Source organism: Paralichthys olivaceus, chromosome 24, assembly GCF_024713975.1.
Source record: "Paralichthys olivaceus isolate ysfri-2021 chromosome 24, ASM2471397v2, whole genome shotgun sequence".
Lineage (NCBI taxonomy): Eukaryota > Metazoa > Chordata > Actinopteri > Pleuronectiformes > Paralichthyidae > Paralichthys > Paralichthys olivaceus.
The window spans coordinates 14,423,407-14,437,002 of record NC_091116.1 but is presented as its reverse complement, the minus strand read 5'-3'; the positions used below and the strand labels follow the sequence as shown (position 1 = coordinate 14,437,002).

At 44.6% G+C, this 13,596-nt stretch overlaps 3 protein-coding genes across 3 annotated transcripts; all 3 read left to right on the top strand.

The window, feature by feature from the left end:
- Nucleotides 1–591: 591 nt before the first annotated feature.
- On the top strand, nt 592–4,643 carry f7 (coagulation factor VII). Its single transcript, XM_020113155.2, has 8 exons — nt 592–736; nt 1,271–1,434; nt 1,530–1,554; nt 1,820–1,933; nt 2,392–2,538; nt 2,891–3,006; nt 3,233–3,353; nt 3,450–4,643. Exons 1-8 carry the CDS (start codon nt 676–678, stop codon nt 4,034–4,036), a joined length of 1,335 nt encoding a protein of 444 aa, XP_019968714.2. The 5' UTR covers nt 592–675; the 3' UTR covers nt 4,037–4,643.
- A 140-nt stretch (nt 4,644–4,783) lies between these two features.
- f7i (coagulation factor VIIi) lies at nt 4,784–8,196 on the top strand. The gene is made up of 8 exons (XM_020111107.2): nt 4,784–4,898; nt 5,293–5,456; nt 5,734–5,758; nt 6,072–6,185; nt 6,491–6,628; nt 6,813–6,928; nt 7,160–7,280; nt 7,468–8,196. Exons 1-8 carry the CDS (start codon nt 4,844–4,846, stop codon nt 8,076–8,078), a joined length of 1,344 nt encoding a protein of 447 aa, XP_019966666.2. The 5' UTR covers nt 4,784–4,843; the 3' UTR covers nt 8,079–8,196.
- A 596-nt stretch (nt 8,197–8,792) lies between these two features.
- f10 (coagulation factor X) lies at nt 8,793–13,480 on the top strand. Its single transcript, XM_020111108.2, has 9 exons — nt 8,793–8,980; nt 9,985–10,145; nt 10,336–10,360; nt 10,575–10,688; nt 11,062–11,193; nt 11,492–11,769; nt 12,009–12,126; nt 12,221–12,408; nt 12,552–13,480. The coding sequence occupies exons 1-9, from the start codon at nt 8,920–8,922 to the stop codon at nt 12,972–12,974; spliced, it is 1,500 nt and encodes a 499-aa protein (XP_019966667.1). The 5' UTR covers nt 8,793–8,919; the 3' UTR covers nt 12,975–13,480.
- Nucleotides 13,481–13,596: the final 116 nt, after the last annotated feature.

Genomic DNA, 13,596 nt, shown 5'->3' with positions numbered 1-13,596 from the left:
CAAGCAATCCCAGGGGAAGAGTATATATGCAGAGGATGTGGGATCAATGGGTACCCAACATCTAAGCTAGTTAACAAAGAAACAGCCGTTAGCGCCAATGTTGATGTAACAAGGACTGCGAGGAGGACGACCGGTCAGAGGGGAGATATCATCTCACTTGGAACTCGGTACCAAGTCCCAGTAGAACCAGGTAGAACACAAAGAAGGATGACCTGAGATTAAAGATCAAAACTAAGATGGAACCCTGTGACCGATCAAGACTAAGTGAGGAAGAACCTTCAGAAACTCTGCTAGAAGATGTGAATGCAGTAATAAGTACCATCTCTACTGTACGAGCTGATGTGCTGCAGCAGTAGTGCCATGCAACACCATGAACCATACGGAGCAGTACCCCCCCCATGTAGAAGACGCCAAGAGGCCACGGCAACACTCGCCCTGTTGCTTTGTTACATAACAAAGGTTCATACACAAACATTTGAACGAGATGATTAGTCGGATTTCTCCGACTTGTAGTTCTGCTCTGGACTGAAGATGATTACTGATCAGCGTCATTGTGTCACACAGGATGTTCCCAACATGTGGGCGGCTGCAGGGACTGTGGGGGGGGGGGATCAGACTTTGCACCTGTGGGTCGACAGAGAAACAACAAGCACCAACTTTCTGACGACACCAGCGATGAAGCTGAGCGTCGTCTTCACCCTGATCGTCAGCTTCAGCGGCTGCCGGGCGGCGTCAGGTGAGCAAACCCTCTGCACCTTCATTCAACACGATAACACGAATAACATCGCTGCAGCAACTCGATGAGGTCGCATTTGCTATGCTAGCATTAGCATGCTAACATGTTCTGATTGGTGGCTATCTAATTTTTGCATATTAGCTTAATGAGTCCAAAGATTGATGAGATTGTCGTTAATTTTCAGATATTATAGATATATATTTGATCATAAAGAAATAAAAGCTATGATCTGGGTCAAAATGATCATTGTACATGATCCTCTGGGGACGAAGAATAGGTGTTTCCATTCAACGCTTTTCCTGGACGAAACTAAAACTTGGACATTCACACAATGAGTATTTGTTAGAAATAACCCAACCCCCCTTAACATCAGCATATTAATACAATCAATACAATCAAAGTCGTTAGGATTCAACCTCTAGGAAGCACAAATGTTGTTACCAAATTTTACGTCAACCTCATGGTGGCGCTGGAGAAAGAATCAGTCGATCACCACAGATGCATCGTCACAACTCTTGACTTTTTGTCTGTTAGTTTTTCTGGATCCAGATCGAGCGCATGGCGTCCTGGTGCGAACTCGCAGGTTTAACTCGGGCTGGTTCGAGGAGCTGCAGATGGGAGATCTGAAGCGAGAGTGTCTGGAGGAAAAATGTTCGTACGAGGAGGCGCGGGAGGTGTTCGAACACACGGAGACCACGGTGCGACCCGCACAAACATGAACTTCAGTAGAAACACTCCACACCGATTGACGACAATTTATAAAATTGACATCTATGTCTTTTTGTTTCTTCAGGACGAGTTTTGGAAGAAGTACAACAGTAAGTACTCGCTCATTTAATCCCACTCACTTTCATTTTAGAATAAAGTCAGCGTCAAGCTAGCAGCTAAACGAGGCTAATGCTAGTTCCAACTCTGTCCTGAGCGACCATCTCGACAAACCTGCACTTTAAAAATCTGTACGAATAAAGGTTAAAGGTTCATGACAAAGTACAAGAGGTAGATCTAGGTTCCTAATCCGATGACTGATGAGTTCAACTTCAGACTGACGTTAAACAATGGTTTTGACCTTGTTGTGTTGTTTAGTCCCTGACAGCTGTAAGTCCGACCCGTGTCTGAACGGTGGCAGCTGCTCTGGACTGGGTTCATCCTACGCCTGCTTCTGTTTACCACAATTCAGCGGACTCAACTGTGAACTCGGTGAGAAAATTACAAAACCTCTTTGAGCTGATTACTGATCAATACGATTTGATGGACCAACCAGAGTTGAGTGTTGTGGTTTCCATTTTTTTTAACTTATTAAACCAAAACAGCGAAGGATAAAAAAAAAACTCAATGTGAAAATGTCACAATTTTCTGTGAACATGAATATGTGGAGCTGTGGAGCTGTGGAGTTGTGGAGTTGTGGAGTGCCGCAGGGCTCAGTTATGGATCCTGTTTTATTTTCTAGTTATATGTTTCTGTTAGTCGACTTTTTAATCAGTTGCTTCTCTTCTATGCAGATGACTCAGATAATTTTGTGACAAACTCAGACACTGCTCAAAACCCTGGCACTAAATCTATCGTTACATTATTGGAATATTTTATTTTCAGTATTTATATTAACTTTAATTTATATTCATGTTTTGTGGTGAATGACGATTAAATAAATATTTAAGAGACCCTGGCCTTCTCCAACACCTGCCTGCTGGAGAACGGAGGCTGTGAACATTTCTGTGATGATGACGAGGAAGGACGAAGATTAAACTGCTCTTGTGCAGATGATTACTTCCTGGATGTCGATGGGCGGAGCTGCATAGCAAAAGGTGCATTTGCGTCATTCACGTAATAATAACTCGTAAAAACAAGCTTCAGGATCCAAAGAGGATTCATGTTAATACACAAAAAGACAAAGACATGCTTTAATCTGAACGTCTATCAGACGTCTCACACACTCTCTGTCTTGTTTGTCAAGAAAGAGTGAAAAAAAAACATGTTTCCTAAACTTCACCAGATTTACAAAACCAACATAAGTGGTTTAAGTACTGATCCCTGTGGGACGCCACAGCAGAAAACACTTTCATATTCAAATTTAAAAACTGTTTCCTGATAAAGTTTGAAGACAAATGTGTGTCATATTTGTTCAACCTGAGAATATGACACTTTCTCTTGATTCAGGGTCACTAGCGTGCGGCATGGTTCCCGTCCTTCAGGGCGAAAACAAAAAGCCGCTGGACCCTCGATCTCGAATCGTTGGAGGGACAGAGTGTCCCAAAGGTGAATGTCCCTGGCAGGTACGCTCCACATTCACTGCTCATGTTTCACTGCAGATAAACCAGAGCAGGGTCCTCAAGTTACTTTAACCTTGGACAGATTCTAGAGTAAAAACTCCAAAGATAAGAAATGTGTGTTCTTTGGATAAATATATAAAGGCCCACAAGAAACAGAAAGGTTTGATTTCATGGTTTCATGTCAAATGTTTGTTCTGAGTCAAATTAAAATGGAGCGTATGTTTTGCAGGTTTTGCTGATGTACAACTCCAAAGGTTTCTGTGGAGGAGTGATCTACAAACCCACGTGGATCCTCACAGCCTCTCACTGTATGGACAACATCGACGTCCGGTTCCTAAAGGTGGTTGTAGGTACGAATCCCTCGATAAAGAAACACGTGGATGTTCTATTGTCTCAACACACTTCAGGAGGGATTTGGTTTGTTGACCCTGCTCTTTGTCTGACAGGCGAACACAACACAGAGGTGGCTGAGAACACGGAACAGTTCATCCAGGTGGTCGAGATCATCATGCACGAGAAATACGTCATGGAGACGGCTGACAACGACATCGCCCTGCTTCGCCTGGAATCGCCCATCATCTACACACCATATGCCGTCCCGGCCTGCCTGCCCACGCGCCCGCTGGCCGAGCGTGACCTCTGGGCCATCAGCCTGCACACTGTGAGCGGCTGGGGACGGAGGGGTGAGATGGGGCCTACCTCGCACATCCTGCGGCGCCTGAAAGTGCCACGGATCCGGACGCAGCAGTGCGTGGAGGTGAGCGGCGTGGTCCTCACACAAAACATGTTCTGCGCTGGATACACCGAGGGTCAGCAGGACTCATGTAAAGGCGACAGCGGCGGGCCCCTGGTGACGCAGTACAAGAAGACAACGTTCCTACTGGGGATCGTCAGCTGGGGGAAGGGCTGCGCCCGACCAGGTTACTATGGCATCTACACACGGGTGTCCAACTACCTGGAGTGGATTCACAACCGAACAGCGACAGAACCGAGGGACGTCACAGAGGCTTCGCTGCTCGACCTGACGAGCTGAGGGGCCACAGGGCCTGAGGAGGAACCTCTGAGGGCCTGAGGAGGAACCACTGAGGGCCTGAGGAGGAACCACTGAGGGCCTGAGGAGGAACCACTGAGGGCCTGAGGAGGAACCTCTGAGGGCCTGAGGAGGAACCTCTGAGGGCCCCTGACCTCCTGAAGCTGCTTCCATCACATGATTGTTTTTGACTCACAGATTTGATGCTTTTCAATCCGTTGACTTATTCTGGGTTTTAAACAAGTTATTCGTCATCTTTACATTTTAGAGAATCAGTTGAAACAAAATGAATAAAATCTAAAGACGCATCAAATTTAGTTTAATGTTCACTAAGAATGAAATCATCACTGAAACATGAAACGTGTGTGTGTGAGTGAGAGAGAGAGAGAGAGTGTGTGTGTGAGTGAGAGAGAGAGAGAGAGTGTGTGTGTGTGTGTGTGTGAGTACAGTGTTTCATGAACTGTTGAACTTTCAGGATAAAACTTGATGAAACTCTGATGATTTAAAAACTTAATTTCGTAATAAACTGATTTTTTTCATTGATCAGGTTTTAATTGTTTTTATTCTGTTGATGTTCAGAATGAAATTAAATGAATGAATTTAAAGTTGATGTTTCAATGTGAATGAATCTTTTTTCATTTTATTCTAAAAATCAATAGAAGGTGGAGAGAGGATGAGGCCGGTTGTTTACTGACCTGATTAGATTGTGGGTTTCTAACTGTGGACTCGGGGTCAGGGGCCAGTGGGCGGCACAGTTGGGCCCCTCACAGGAAACAGCAGGTTTGAGTGTCTCAGTGAGGACCGGTCATCATGAGGAGCTGCTGCATCGTCTGGACGCTGCTGCTCAGCATCGCTGCTGCTGCAGGTAAAACGCACACCTTCACTTCCTGTTGCACCTGGAGCCACCACCTTTACTTCTGCGTGAGCAGAACATACTAAAGACATGTGATGATTAAACATACACATGGAGACACAGACATACTAAAGACATGTGATGATTAAACATACACATGGAGACGCAGACATACTAAAGACATGTGATGATTAAACTCTTTAAAATCTTTTTCCAGATAAAACTTAATTTCCAAACATAAAGTGAGCTCAAATCAGTCTCTTGGTAACTATGGCAACTGAGACGTCTCCATTTATATTAGAATTATTTCCAGAAACCACGTCTTCATTTGTCCAGAAAATACAAAATAAAGATATGATTCCTCGCAGACTTCACTGTAGAACATGACTGTTGGTTTCTCTCTGAGTGTTTGTGGAGAAACGTGAAGCGAACACGCTGCTGCCGAGGAGCCGTCGAGCAAACAGCGGCTTCCTGGAGGAGCTAAAGCAAGGAAACCTGGAGAGAGAGTGTATCGAAGAAACCTGTGACTACGAAGAAGCTCGAGAGGTGTTCGAAGACGACCACAAGACGGTCAGTCTATATACAGATTAGATTTATATACACACACACACAGATTCCATTTAAATATACTGATTACTATATATATATACAGTCACTGATTGCCTTTATATAATCTTTGAAATACATATCTCTGTCTATATATATCTTGATATTTATAAATTGATACATGTATGTATCTCTATATATACAGTATGTACAGTATATATATATATATATATATAGAGAGAGAGAGAGAGAGAGATTAGATAGTAGTATTGTCCTGATCACTGTTGTTGTGTTTCTATAGAGACAGTTCTGGCTGACGTACGACCGTGAGTATCTCTAACCTGGTCACATGATCTATAGAATAAACCAGTGTATTGACTGTGATGAGTCAGGTACTGAGAAGTACTGATAAGTACTGATTAGTACTGATGGTCAGTATCTGGACTTGCATTGATCCTCATTCTCTGTTTCTTATTTTCTCTGTAATGTCATCGTCAGTGTTTTTAGTTTTTATAATATGTCGTCTATATTTTCACCGTCATGTCACTGACATTGGTTTTCTTTATGCTTTGATCATGTATAAATTGAAGGAACCATGAAAAATCATTTTATGGGAGTGACTGTGGTTCTGTTTGTGAGGTCGTGACCCGTGTCTGGAGAACCCGTGTGAGAACAACGGAACATGTGTTTACGTGGGAACCAGCTATGACTGTCAGTGTCCTGAGGGATTTGAAGGACGATACTGTCAGACAGGTGAAAATACGACTTTTAAAAAACAATACTCAAGTGTATAAAATCATTTAAAGGTCACGTTACCTGGACGCAGCTTTTATTTCATCTGGAAGGTTAATCTGACATCATGTTTAAATATGAACTCCTCATCCAAAGGACCAAATGTAAATTAAAATTAAACCAAATGTAAATTAAATAAAAACCTTTGAATTCTTAAGACTTTTCATTTTTGACAAATCAGTTGTTTTATATTCGACCAACGTTTCTGAGCCCAAAAAGCTTTAGAAAGAAAAGAAAAGTTGTTGATCAGATTTTTTTTCCTTCAGTGTTTGAAGACTCATTAAAGTGTCTTTACCTGAATGGACACTGTCAACATTTCTGCGACGGCTCCGGACAAAGACGTAAATGTTCCTGCGCTGACGGATACAAACTGGCCGACGATGGACGACAGTGTGTAGCTCAAGGTCTGAATAAAAACACGAAGATGTTTCGTATCTTACAGATGAGTTCAACCTGCAGCTAATTAACGAGCGAAGCATCACTGACTTCACTGGAAACACAAGCAGCTAAATGCTCATCTAGAAAAACAAGTTGTGGCTCAGACGTCACGTTGGTCATGTGGACGATGTCGTGTTGTGTCTCTCACAGTGGAGTTTCCCTGCGGTCAGCTGGCTCCACAGGAAACGGGCCTGAACCAGAGCATCGTGATTCAGACCCGACTGGTGGGAGCCAACCACTGTTCCAGAGGAAAGTGTCCCTGGCAGGTAAACCCTATGAGACCAGCGCCACCTGGAGGCTACCCTGTTCATAACAGCCATGAACAAACTGATGTTTCATCTGCTTTAACAGTAGTGGCGCTAAACATGCAAAGTTTGTCCTGAGGGTGGCGCTAGAGGAAAGAACCCGAGGGTTCATCCTCTACAGAACATCATTTCTTTACTTGAACCTGATCAACAGACATCGTACTGATCAATGAATCCGTTTCTATCACTCAGGTTCTGGTTCAGTTGAACCAGACCAGTCACTGTGGAGGAGTTCTGATTCGCCCAGACTGGGTCGTCACTGCGGCCCACTGTATCCATGGCAACAACCCGCAACACTTTGTTGTGGTGGCAGGTAAATAATCTATGTTACGACTGAATTTCCCTCCGGGGATGAATAAAGTAATCTATCTATCTATGTTTGAGTTTGTTCATGGATAAATCTCAAAACTGAGAAACGAGTTGTAAAGTCAAGTTTTAAAAAGTCTAAAGTTCGAAGACCTAGTGACGTGTTTTTATGACGGTTTCCTCTGCGTCTCCAGGAGAAAACAACCTGGATGTAGAAGAAGGCACAGAGGAAAGGGTTCCTGTTGCCATGGCAATTATCCATCCAAGTTACGACGTGGCGACCGGCGACAGTGATGTCGCTCTGCTTCGTTTACACCGGACCGTCACCTTGAACGGCCACGTCATCCCCGTGTGCCTTCCCACCAAAGACCTGGCAGAGCGGGAGCTGCTGCTGAGCCGATACCACACGGTGTTGGGCTGGGGCAAGAGAACCAGCGGGGGCAACGCTGAGTCCGCCGGTGCCCCGCCCGGTGCTCCGGTCTCCCCAAACCTCCGCAAGATGACCGTCCCCATCATCCAGAACTCGCTGTGCTCCTCCAGAGCCGGGATAAACTTCACCAGCAACATGCTGTGTGCCGGGTACCTGGAGGGCGGGCAGGAGAGTTGCCGTGGAGACGACGGCAGCCCGCTGATCACGGAGTACAGCTCCACCCACTTCCTGACGGGTGTGGTGGGTTGGGGGCGGGGCTGTTCACAGCCTGGGTATTATGGGGTATACGCCAACATGGCCAACTTTGTGGACTGGGTGGAGCACGCCATAAAAGCTCCGCCCACCACCATGACAGCCGCTGAGAAGCCGGTGTAAACAGAAAGTGGTTCCCGAGAAGAAGATCTGTTGTAATTCTTTATCTGATCGTGATGTTGAGGTTCCGTCTGAATGACGACTGTGAAAACAAAATGAATAAAGCTTGTTATCAATGTAACGCTGATCCTACAGATTTTATTTTTACAGTGTCAACAAGAAAATTCATTTTCAAATTAAATAAATAGTAATTAATGAAAAAAAATTCACTTCATCTCATTTCAAATGTAATTAACTTAATGAACAGCAGGGGGAGCTGATGGTCAGTCACTGCCATTAGACCACCACAGAAGAAGAAAAGGTTTGTTTTATAATGTGTAAATTAAAAATGTTCATAAAAATGTTTCGTGTGTCAAAATGAACTACTGAACTTTGTCTATCATCAAATAACGGATTCAAACCAAACTGATGAGAAACACTTGAACAAACATCAGTTTGATGAGAACGAGTTGAAACGACAGAAACATCTACAAACATTTATTCTACTTATTATTTTGTTTGGTTCATGTTCCAACTGCTAACATGGAAGAGGTTCATGATCTGTACTGCAGCCAGCCACCAGGGGGCGATCCAAGAGTAGTTAGGACATTTGTGTCATTTTGTGATGTGAACAGGAAATGAAAACTAAACAAACTTTCAGGTAAACCCCGCCCCCTCCGATCAGGACGTCCTCCCTCCCTCTCTCTCCATATAGGTCAACAGCCTCTCTCCCTCCTCCTCTCTCCCTCCTCCTCTCTCCCTCCTCCTCTCTCCCTCCCTCCCTCTCTCCACATTCAGGCTCTTTTACCTCCACTCGGCACACTGAGGTTTTTCCAGCTCGTCATCACCACCTTCCTCTGGAGCCATGTCGTGGTTTTACCGGCTGACCCTGGGGCTCCTGCTGCTCCACCTGGCTGCCGCTCACGGTACGAAAATCCAAACTTCTAGAAACGACAGACGAGAAGTTAAAGACATATAAATAAAGAGAGAGAGAGAGAGAGAGAGAGAGAGAGAGACAGTGTTTGGGGGGGGGGTGGGGGTGTTGATTGGTGTGTGGCAGGTGACATCTGACCCCACCCTGTTTTGTGTGTTTAGTATGATGTCAACATGACAGCTGACACATGATGATGATTGACAGCTCTCTCCCTCAACCATTCTCACGTCTCATTGGACAAACCATTCGCTGCCCTCTGATTGGTCCGTTCATGTCTTAATCTCACCATCGTTCGTCCGGTGACTTTTATTTTCTCTTTTAATCAAATTGTTGTTTTGTGAAAACGTTAGAATAAAATGTCCACGTCTTTATTTCAATTGACGCTAAAATCATCTGTTTACAATCAGGCCCAACAAAGAGAAAACGAAACCCTGGTTCGGGAACGTCTGCGTAAAAACAGAAATCAGAAAAGTTACAATCAGTTGATTGATCAAAAGAAAACAGGTGAATTTCTTGGTGATGATTTGTTTCTGAAGCATCGACGTCATCTTTTTATTCCGCAGCCTACATTACCCACAAGGCAACTCAACAACATAACGTAAATAAAGATGGAGGACACGTCTCCACTTCCTCCCACAATCCAGAAATGAAGTCAAAATATCTCTTATACAAAAGCTGCCATCTGGGAGTCCGAGTCAAAGTAGTGATCAAAGTCCCGCCCATACACGCTCCCGACCAATCAGAAGTCAGTCTCAGCTGTCAGCTGACGTCCTGTTTTTCTATCTGAAACTAATTCAAACCAAACGGATCAGAAACACTTGAACAAACATCAGTGAGATAAGAACGACCTGAAATGACAGAAACCATTTATTTAACGTCTACTTTGTCCCGTCTGCTAACATGGAGGAGGAGCCACCAGGGGGCGATCCAGATGATTTGGTTTCACCATGTAGGATTTTAGACCAAATGAACGCCACGATTCTCTTCCCCCTCCAGTCTTCCTGGACAACAAGGCGGCCAATCAGGTTCTGACCCGATGGAGACGAGCCAACAGCTTTCTTGAGGAGCTGAAACAAGGCAACATGGAGAGAGAGTGTGCGGAGGAGCACTGCAGCTGGGAGGAGGCGCGAGAAATCTTTGAAGACACAGAGAAAACGGTATCAACCTCCTGCTACCACTAACCCAGTCCGTTAGCTTGGTTTACTAAAGTTAGCTTAGCACATCAAACAGTTTAAAACAGGCTAGTGTGCTAAGCTTGATGTATTTTTTGTCCAGATTCGAGTTTCAGATCGAAATCATCTTTTATTTGATGTTGTTTTATTTCATTTGCCTTCTTTTCCTTCTCAGAATGAATTCTGGGCCATATACAAAGGTAAGGATTGTTGTGTGTCGTTAAAATCAACAATTAAAGGAGCTAATTTAAAAATGTTTTGGAATACTTGAAGTGATGCGTTTGGCTATTGTCTGATCGATGGTATAGTTAGAGCATGCAGTACCATATTTCGCCACTAGATGTGATTTTGTGCATATAAAATTTGTTTTGTTAATCGTGTTGTATCTCATACAAGTCAATCGTCGTCCTGCAGATGGCGACGCATGTGGGTCATTGCCCTGTGCTCATGGAGGACATTGCAAAGACGGAGTCGGCAGTTACACCTGCTTCTGTCAGGTCGGGTACCAGGGCTTCAACTGTGAGATCGGTAAAGAAACCGTCCCCTGGGACAGTCGGACTAAAGCAATGACACGTGACACAGAAACACTCTTCCTGCAAAGGGTTCGGGTTAATGGTCCTGAGGGAAACTGGAAATGTCTGTCTCTGTGACTTTTCAATTGAGAGAGGAAGTAGTGTTATAAATGATCCAGGCATCTACCTACCGATTATTCCAGGATGCGACAGTCGGAGAGGTGTTCAGGTGCTGCGACTCTCTGGGTTGCACAAGTACACGACTTCTGTCACTCCATGTATTAGATATGAACTTTTCCAGAATGGTAAACATTGATGGCCTCGTCTCGTAGCGGAGATGTGAGATGTGCGACGGAATCAGGTCTTGACCGTGTTCTTCATCTTCGCAGTGATTCCTGAACTCTGCGAGTCCAAAAATGGCGGCTGCGAACATTTCTGCAACGTGGTCAGAGGAAACGTTCAGTGCTCCTGTGCTGACGGATACTTCCTGGCATCAGACGATAAATCCTGCCACTCCAACCGTAAGAGTCTCAAGTCCAGACGGTGTTTCATTGTTCTCATGTGGTACAGTTTGAATCTTGCTGATAGAGAATATTTCCAATCAAGCAGAACTTTTAACGCAAAGTAATAGGAGGGTTGGTCACCACATCCTCGACAGTTAGCTGTAGCACGATTGTCAAGACAAAAATTCCCACTTGTAGACGTGAACTATCATAATCTAATTAGCATTACGCAACTTTCAGAATCGATGCAACCATCAATCAATAGAATTTTTAGCGAACAAATCCTGAGCTCCAGATTTCTTATGAATTACTGCAGAGACTTTCAAGTGTGGCAGCGTCATCAGCGCAGACACCCGGACTGTCTTCAGGTACGTGCGACAGAACGTAACAGCGGAGAACTCGACTGGGTGGAACACAACCGACCTGAACACCAACTCGGTCCAGCAGAAGTTAGACTCGTCTTCTTTTGGAAACAGCACCCTCCAAACTATGCCAGAAAACGCAGTTTATGAGGAACTGATCAATGCTGAAATGGCACGTATGACCCGTATCGTCGGCGGAGAGGACTGTCCACCAGGAGAATGTCCGTGGCAGGTAGAGCTCTTTTTGGAATGGTGATATGTCCTCATATACAGTACAAGGAACAACTTAGATGTAGATGAGATGATAGAAAACTATGACAGTGACTGATCCGGTTCTGTCCATTAATGAGAAACGTGAGTGTCCGTTATAGTCTCTAAGTCGAGTCCTTGGAATCCATGGTTGTCCACTAAAGTCTAGTTGTAAAGTCTGTGTTGATATCTGCTGTTATTGGTCCAATCTGGTCTTTGCAGGCTCTTCTCCTGAACGAGGACGACGTCGGGTTCTGCGGAGGGACGATTCTCAACGAGTACATCATCCTGACTGCTGCCCACTGCATGAACCAATCACGCTACATCTACATCAAGCTTGGTAGGTGTGGCCAACCAGCCACTGTCACATGGATCACAGTCCAGATGTTCTGATCATCATATCACACATTGACATATTATCTGTGTACTTTCAGGTGAGTTTGACACGTTGGTGGATGATGGTAACGAAGCTACGCACTATGTGGAAACTATAATCACCCACTTTAAGTACAAACCAGACACGTACCACAACGACATTGCTCTCATCAAATTAACCAAACCCATCAAGTTCTCCAGGTTCATCCTGCCGGCCTGTTTACCAGAGCAAGACTTCGCTGAGAAGGTGAACCTTTAAAACACCGAAATATGAGATTCATGTTTGGACTCATGTCTGTGTGGTGAATTTAAGGCGACCTCGAACTACTGGTTAGCAAAAATGAACCATTGTGTTCCTGACCTAAGCACAATAACATGCTCCTGTGGCAGGTCCTGATGCGGCAGCCTGACGGCGTGGTCAGTGGTTTTGGACGCCTTGGCGAAGGTCGGCTGGCGTCCACCATCTTGCAGCGCCTCTCATTACCCTTCGTGGATCGGCTCACCTGCATCGAATCAACCCAATTCCGTATCTCCGCCCGCATGTTCTGTGCCGGCTACCACTCAACACCCAAAGACTCCTGTCAAGGTGACAGTGGCGGACCGCACGTCACCCGCTACCGCGACACAGTCTTTGTCACCGGCATTGTGAGCTGGGGTGAAGGCTGCGCACGCAAAGGGAAATACGGCGTCTACACGCAGGTGTCCAAGTACATCCGCTGGATCCGTGAGGGCATCCAGAAGCTGGTGCCTGAAGAGCAGAGTGGCAGCAGAGTGAAGAGGCACCACGGCGCCATCAAGAGGCTGTTTCTGTAAGACGATCCTCGATCAACGGATTTCTCCTTCTTCATCTAAAATCTTCAGTGAACGCCACTGAGCAGAGATCAGCATCTCTTTGTACCGTCGACCATTTAACGTTCGAGACGTCTCAACAGTCACGTTAGAGTCCCAAGAAACTTTGAAAAACATTTGATCATTTACCGAAAAATCTTAAAGCTGCGTTGACTCATTTTTGTGGCCACCTGGGGGCAGCAGAACAAAGTGTAGTAGCTCATATGGCATATTTTCACGTCACTCTAAAAAGTACATGTGTCTGACGTGTTAGCAAACAGTTTCCATATCTAGCAGTCATGTGACAGCATCTGTGATCAGTTGTGGTATAAAAGCAAAACGTCTGAACTTTAACGATCTGAGCGAGTTTGATTGAACAATTTCTGATTTGTATTATTGACAAAATGTGTCTGAGAAGTTCGGAGCAGAAATAAGTGAAAATAAGAATTCATGTGTTTTTTAGAAGCAAATAAAGAAAATTCCAACATGAAGTTTCTGTTTGATTTGAAATGTATCTGACATTCGTACTTTTAACAACTCTTGTATTTCTTCATTAAATTCTCTGAACAAAAATTGAGTTTCATAAAAACGATTTCCTTTTTTTGGT

What these genes read in the sequence shown, in the direction of transcription:
- f7 (XM_020113155.2), top strand. Translation starts at nt 676, where the DNA reads ATGAAGCTGAGCGTCGTCTTCACCCTGATCGTCAGCTTCAGCGGCTGC. An exon ending in GTTTTGGAAGAAGTACAACA is followed by an intron (nt 1,555 to 1,819) that starts GTAAGTACTCGC and finishes TGTGTTGTTTAG; the next exon opens with TCCCTGACAGCTGTAAGTCC. An exon ending in GTTCCTAAAGGTGGTTGTAG is followed by an intron (nt 3,354 to 3,449) that starts GTACGAATCCCT and finishes TTTGTCTGACAG; the next exon opens with GCGAACACAACACAGAGGTG.
- f7i (XM_020111107.2), top strand. Translation starts at nt 4,844, where the DNA reads ATGAGGAGCTGCTGCATCGTCTGGACGCTGCTGCTCAGCATCGCTGCT. An exon ending in CAGCATCGCTGCTGCTGCAG is followed by an intron (nt 4,899 to 5,292) that starts GTAAAACGCACA and finishes TTTCTCTCTGAG; the next exon opens with TGTTTGTGGAGAAACGTGAA. An exon ending in ACGACAGTGTGTAGCTCAAG is followed by an intron (nt 6,629 to 6,812) that starts GTCTGAATAAAA and finishes TGTCTCTCACAG; the next exon opens with TGGAGTTTCCCTGCGGTCAG.
- f10 (XM_020111108.2), top strand. Translation starts at nt 8,920, where the DNA reads ATGTCGTGGTTTTACCGGCTGACCCTGGGGCTCCTGCTGCTCCACCTG. An exon ending in TTGAAGACACAGAGAAAACG is followed by an intron (nt 10,146 to 10,335) that starts GTATCAACCTCC and finishes TTTCCTTCTCAG; the next exon opens with AATGAATTCTGGGCCATATA. An exon ending in TAAATCCTGCCACTCCAACC is followed by an intron (nt 11,194 to 11,491) that starts GTAAGAGTCTCA and finishes GAATTACTGCAG; the next exon opens with AGACTTTCAAGTGTGGCAGC.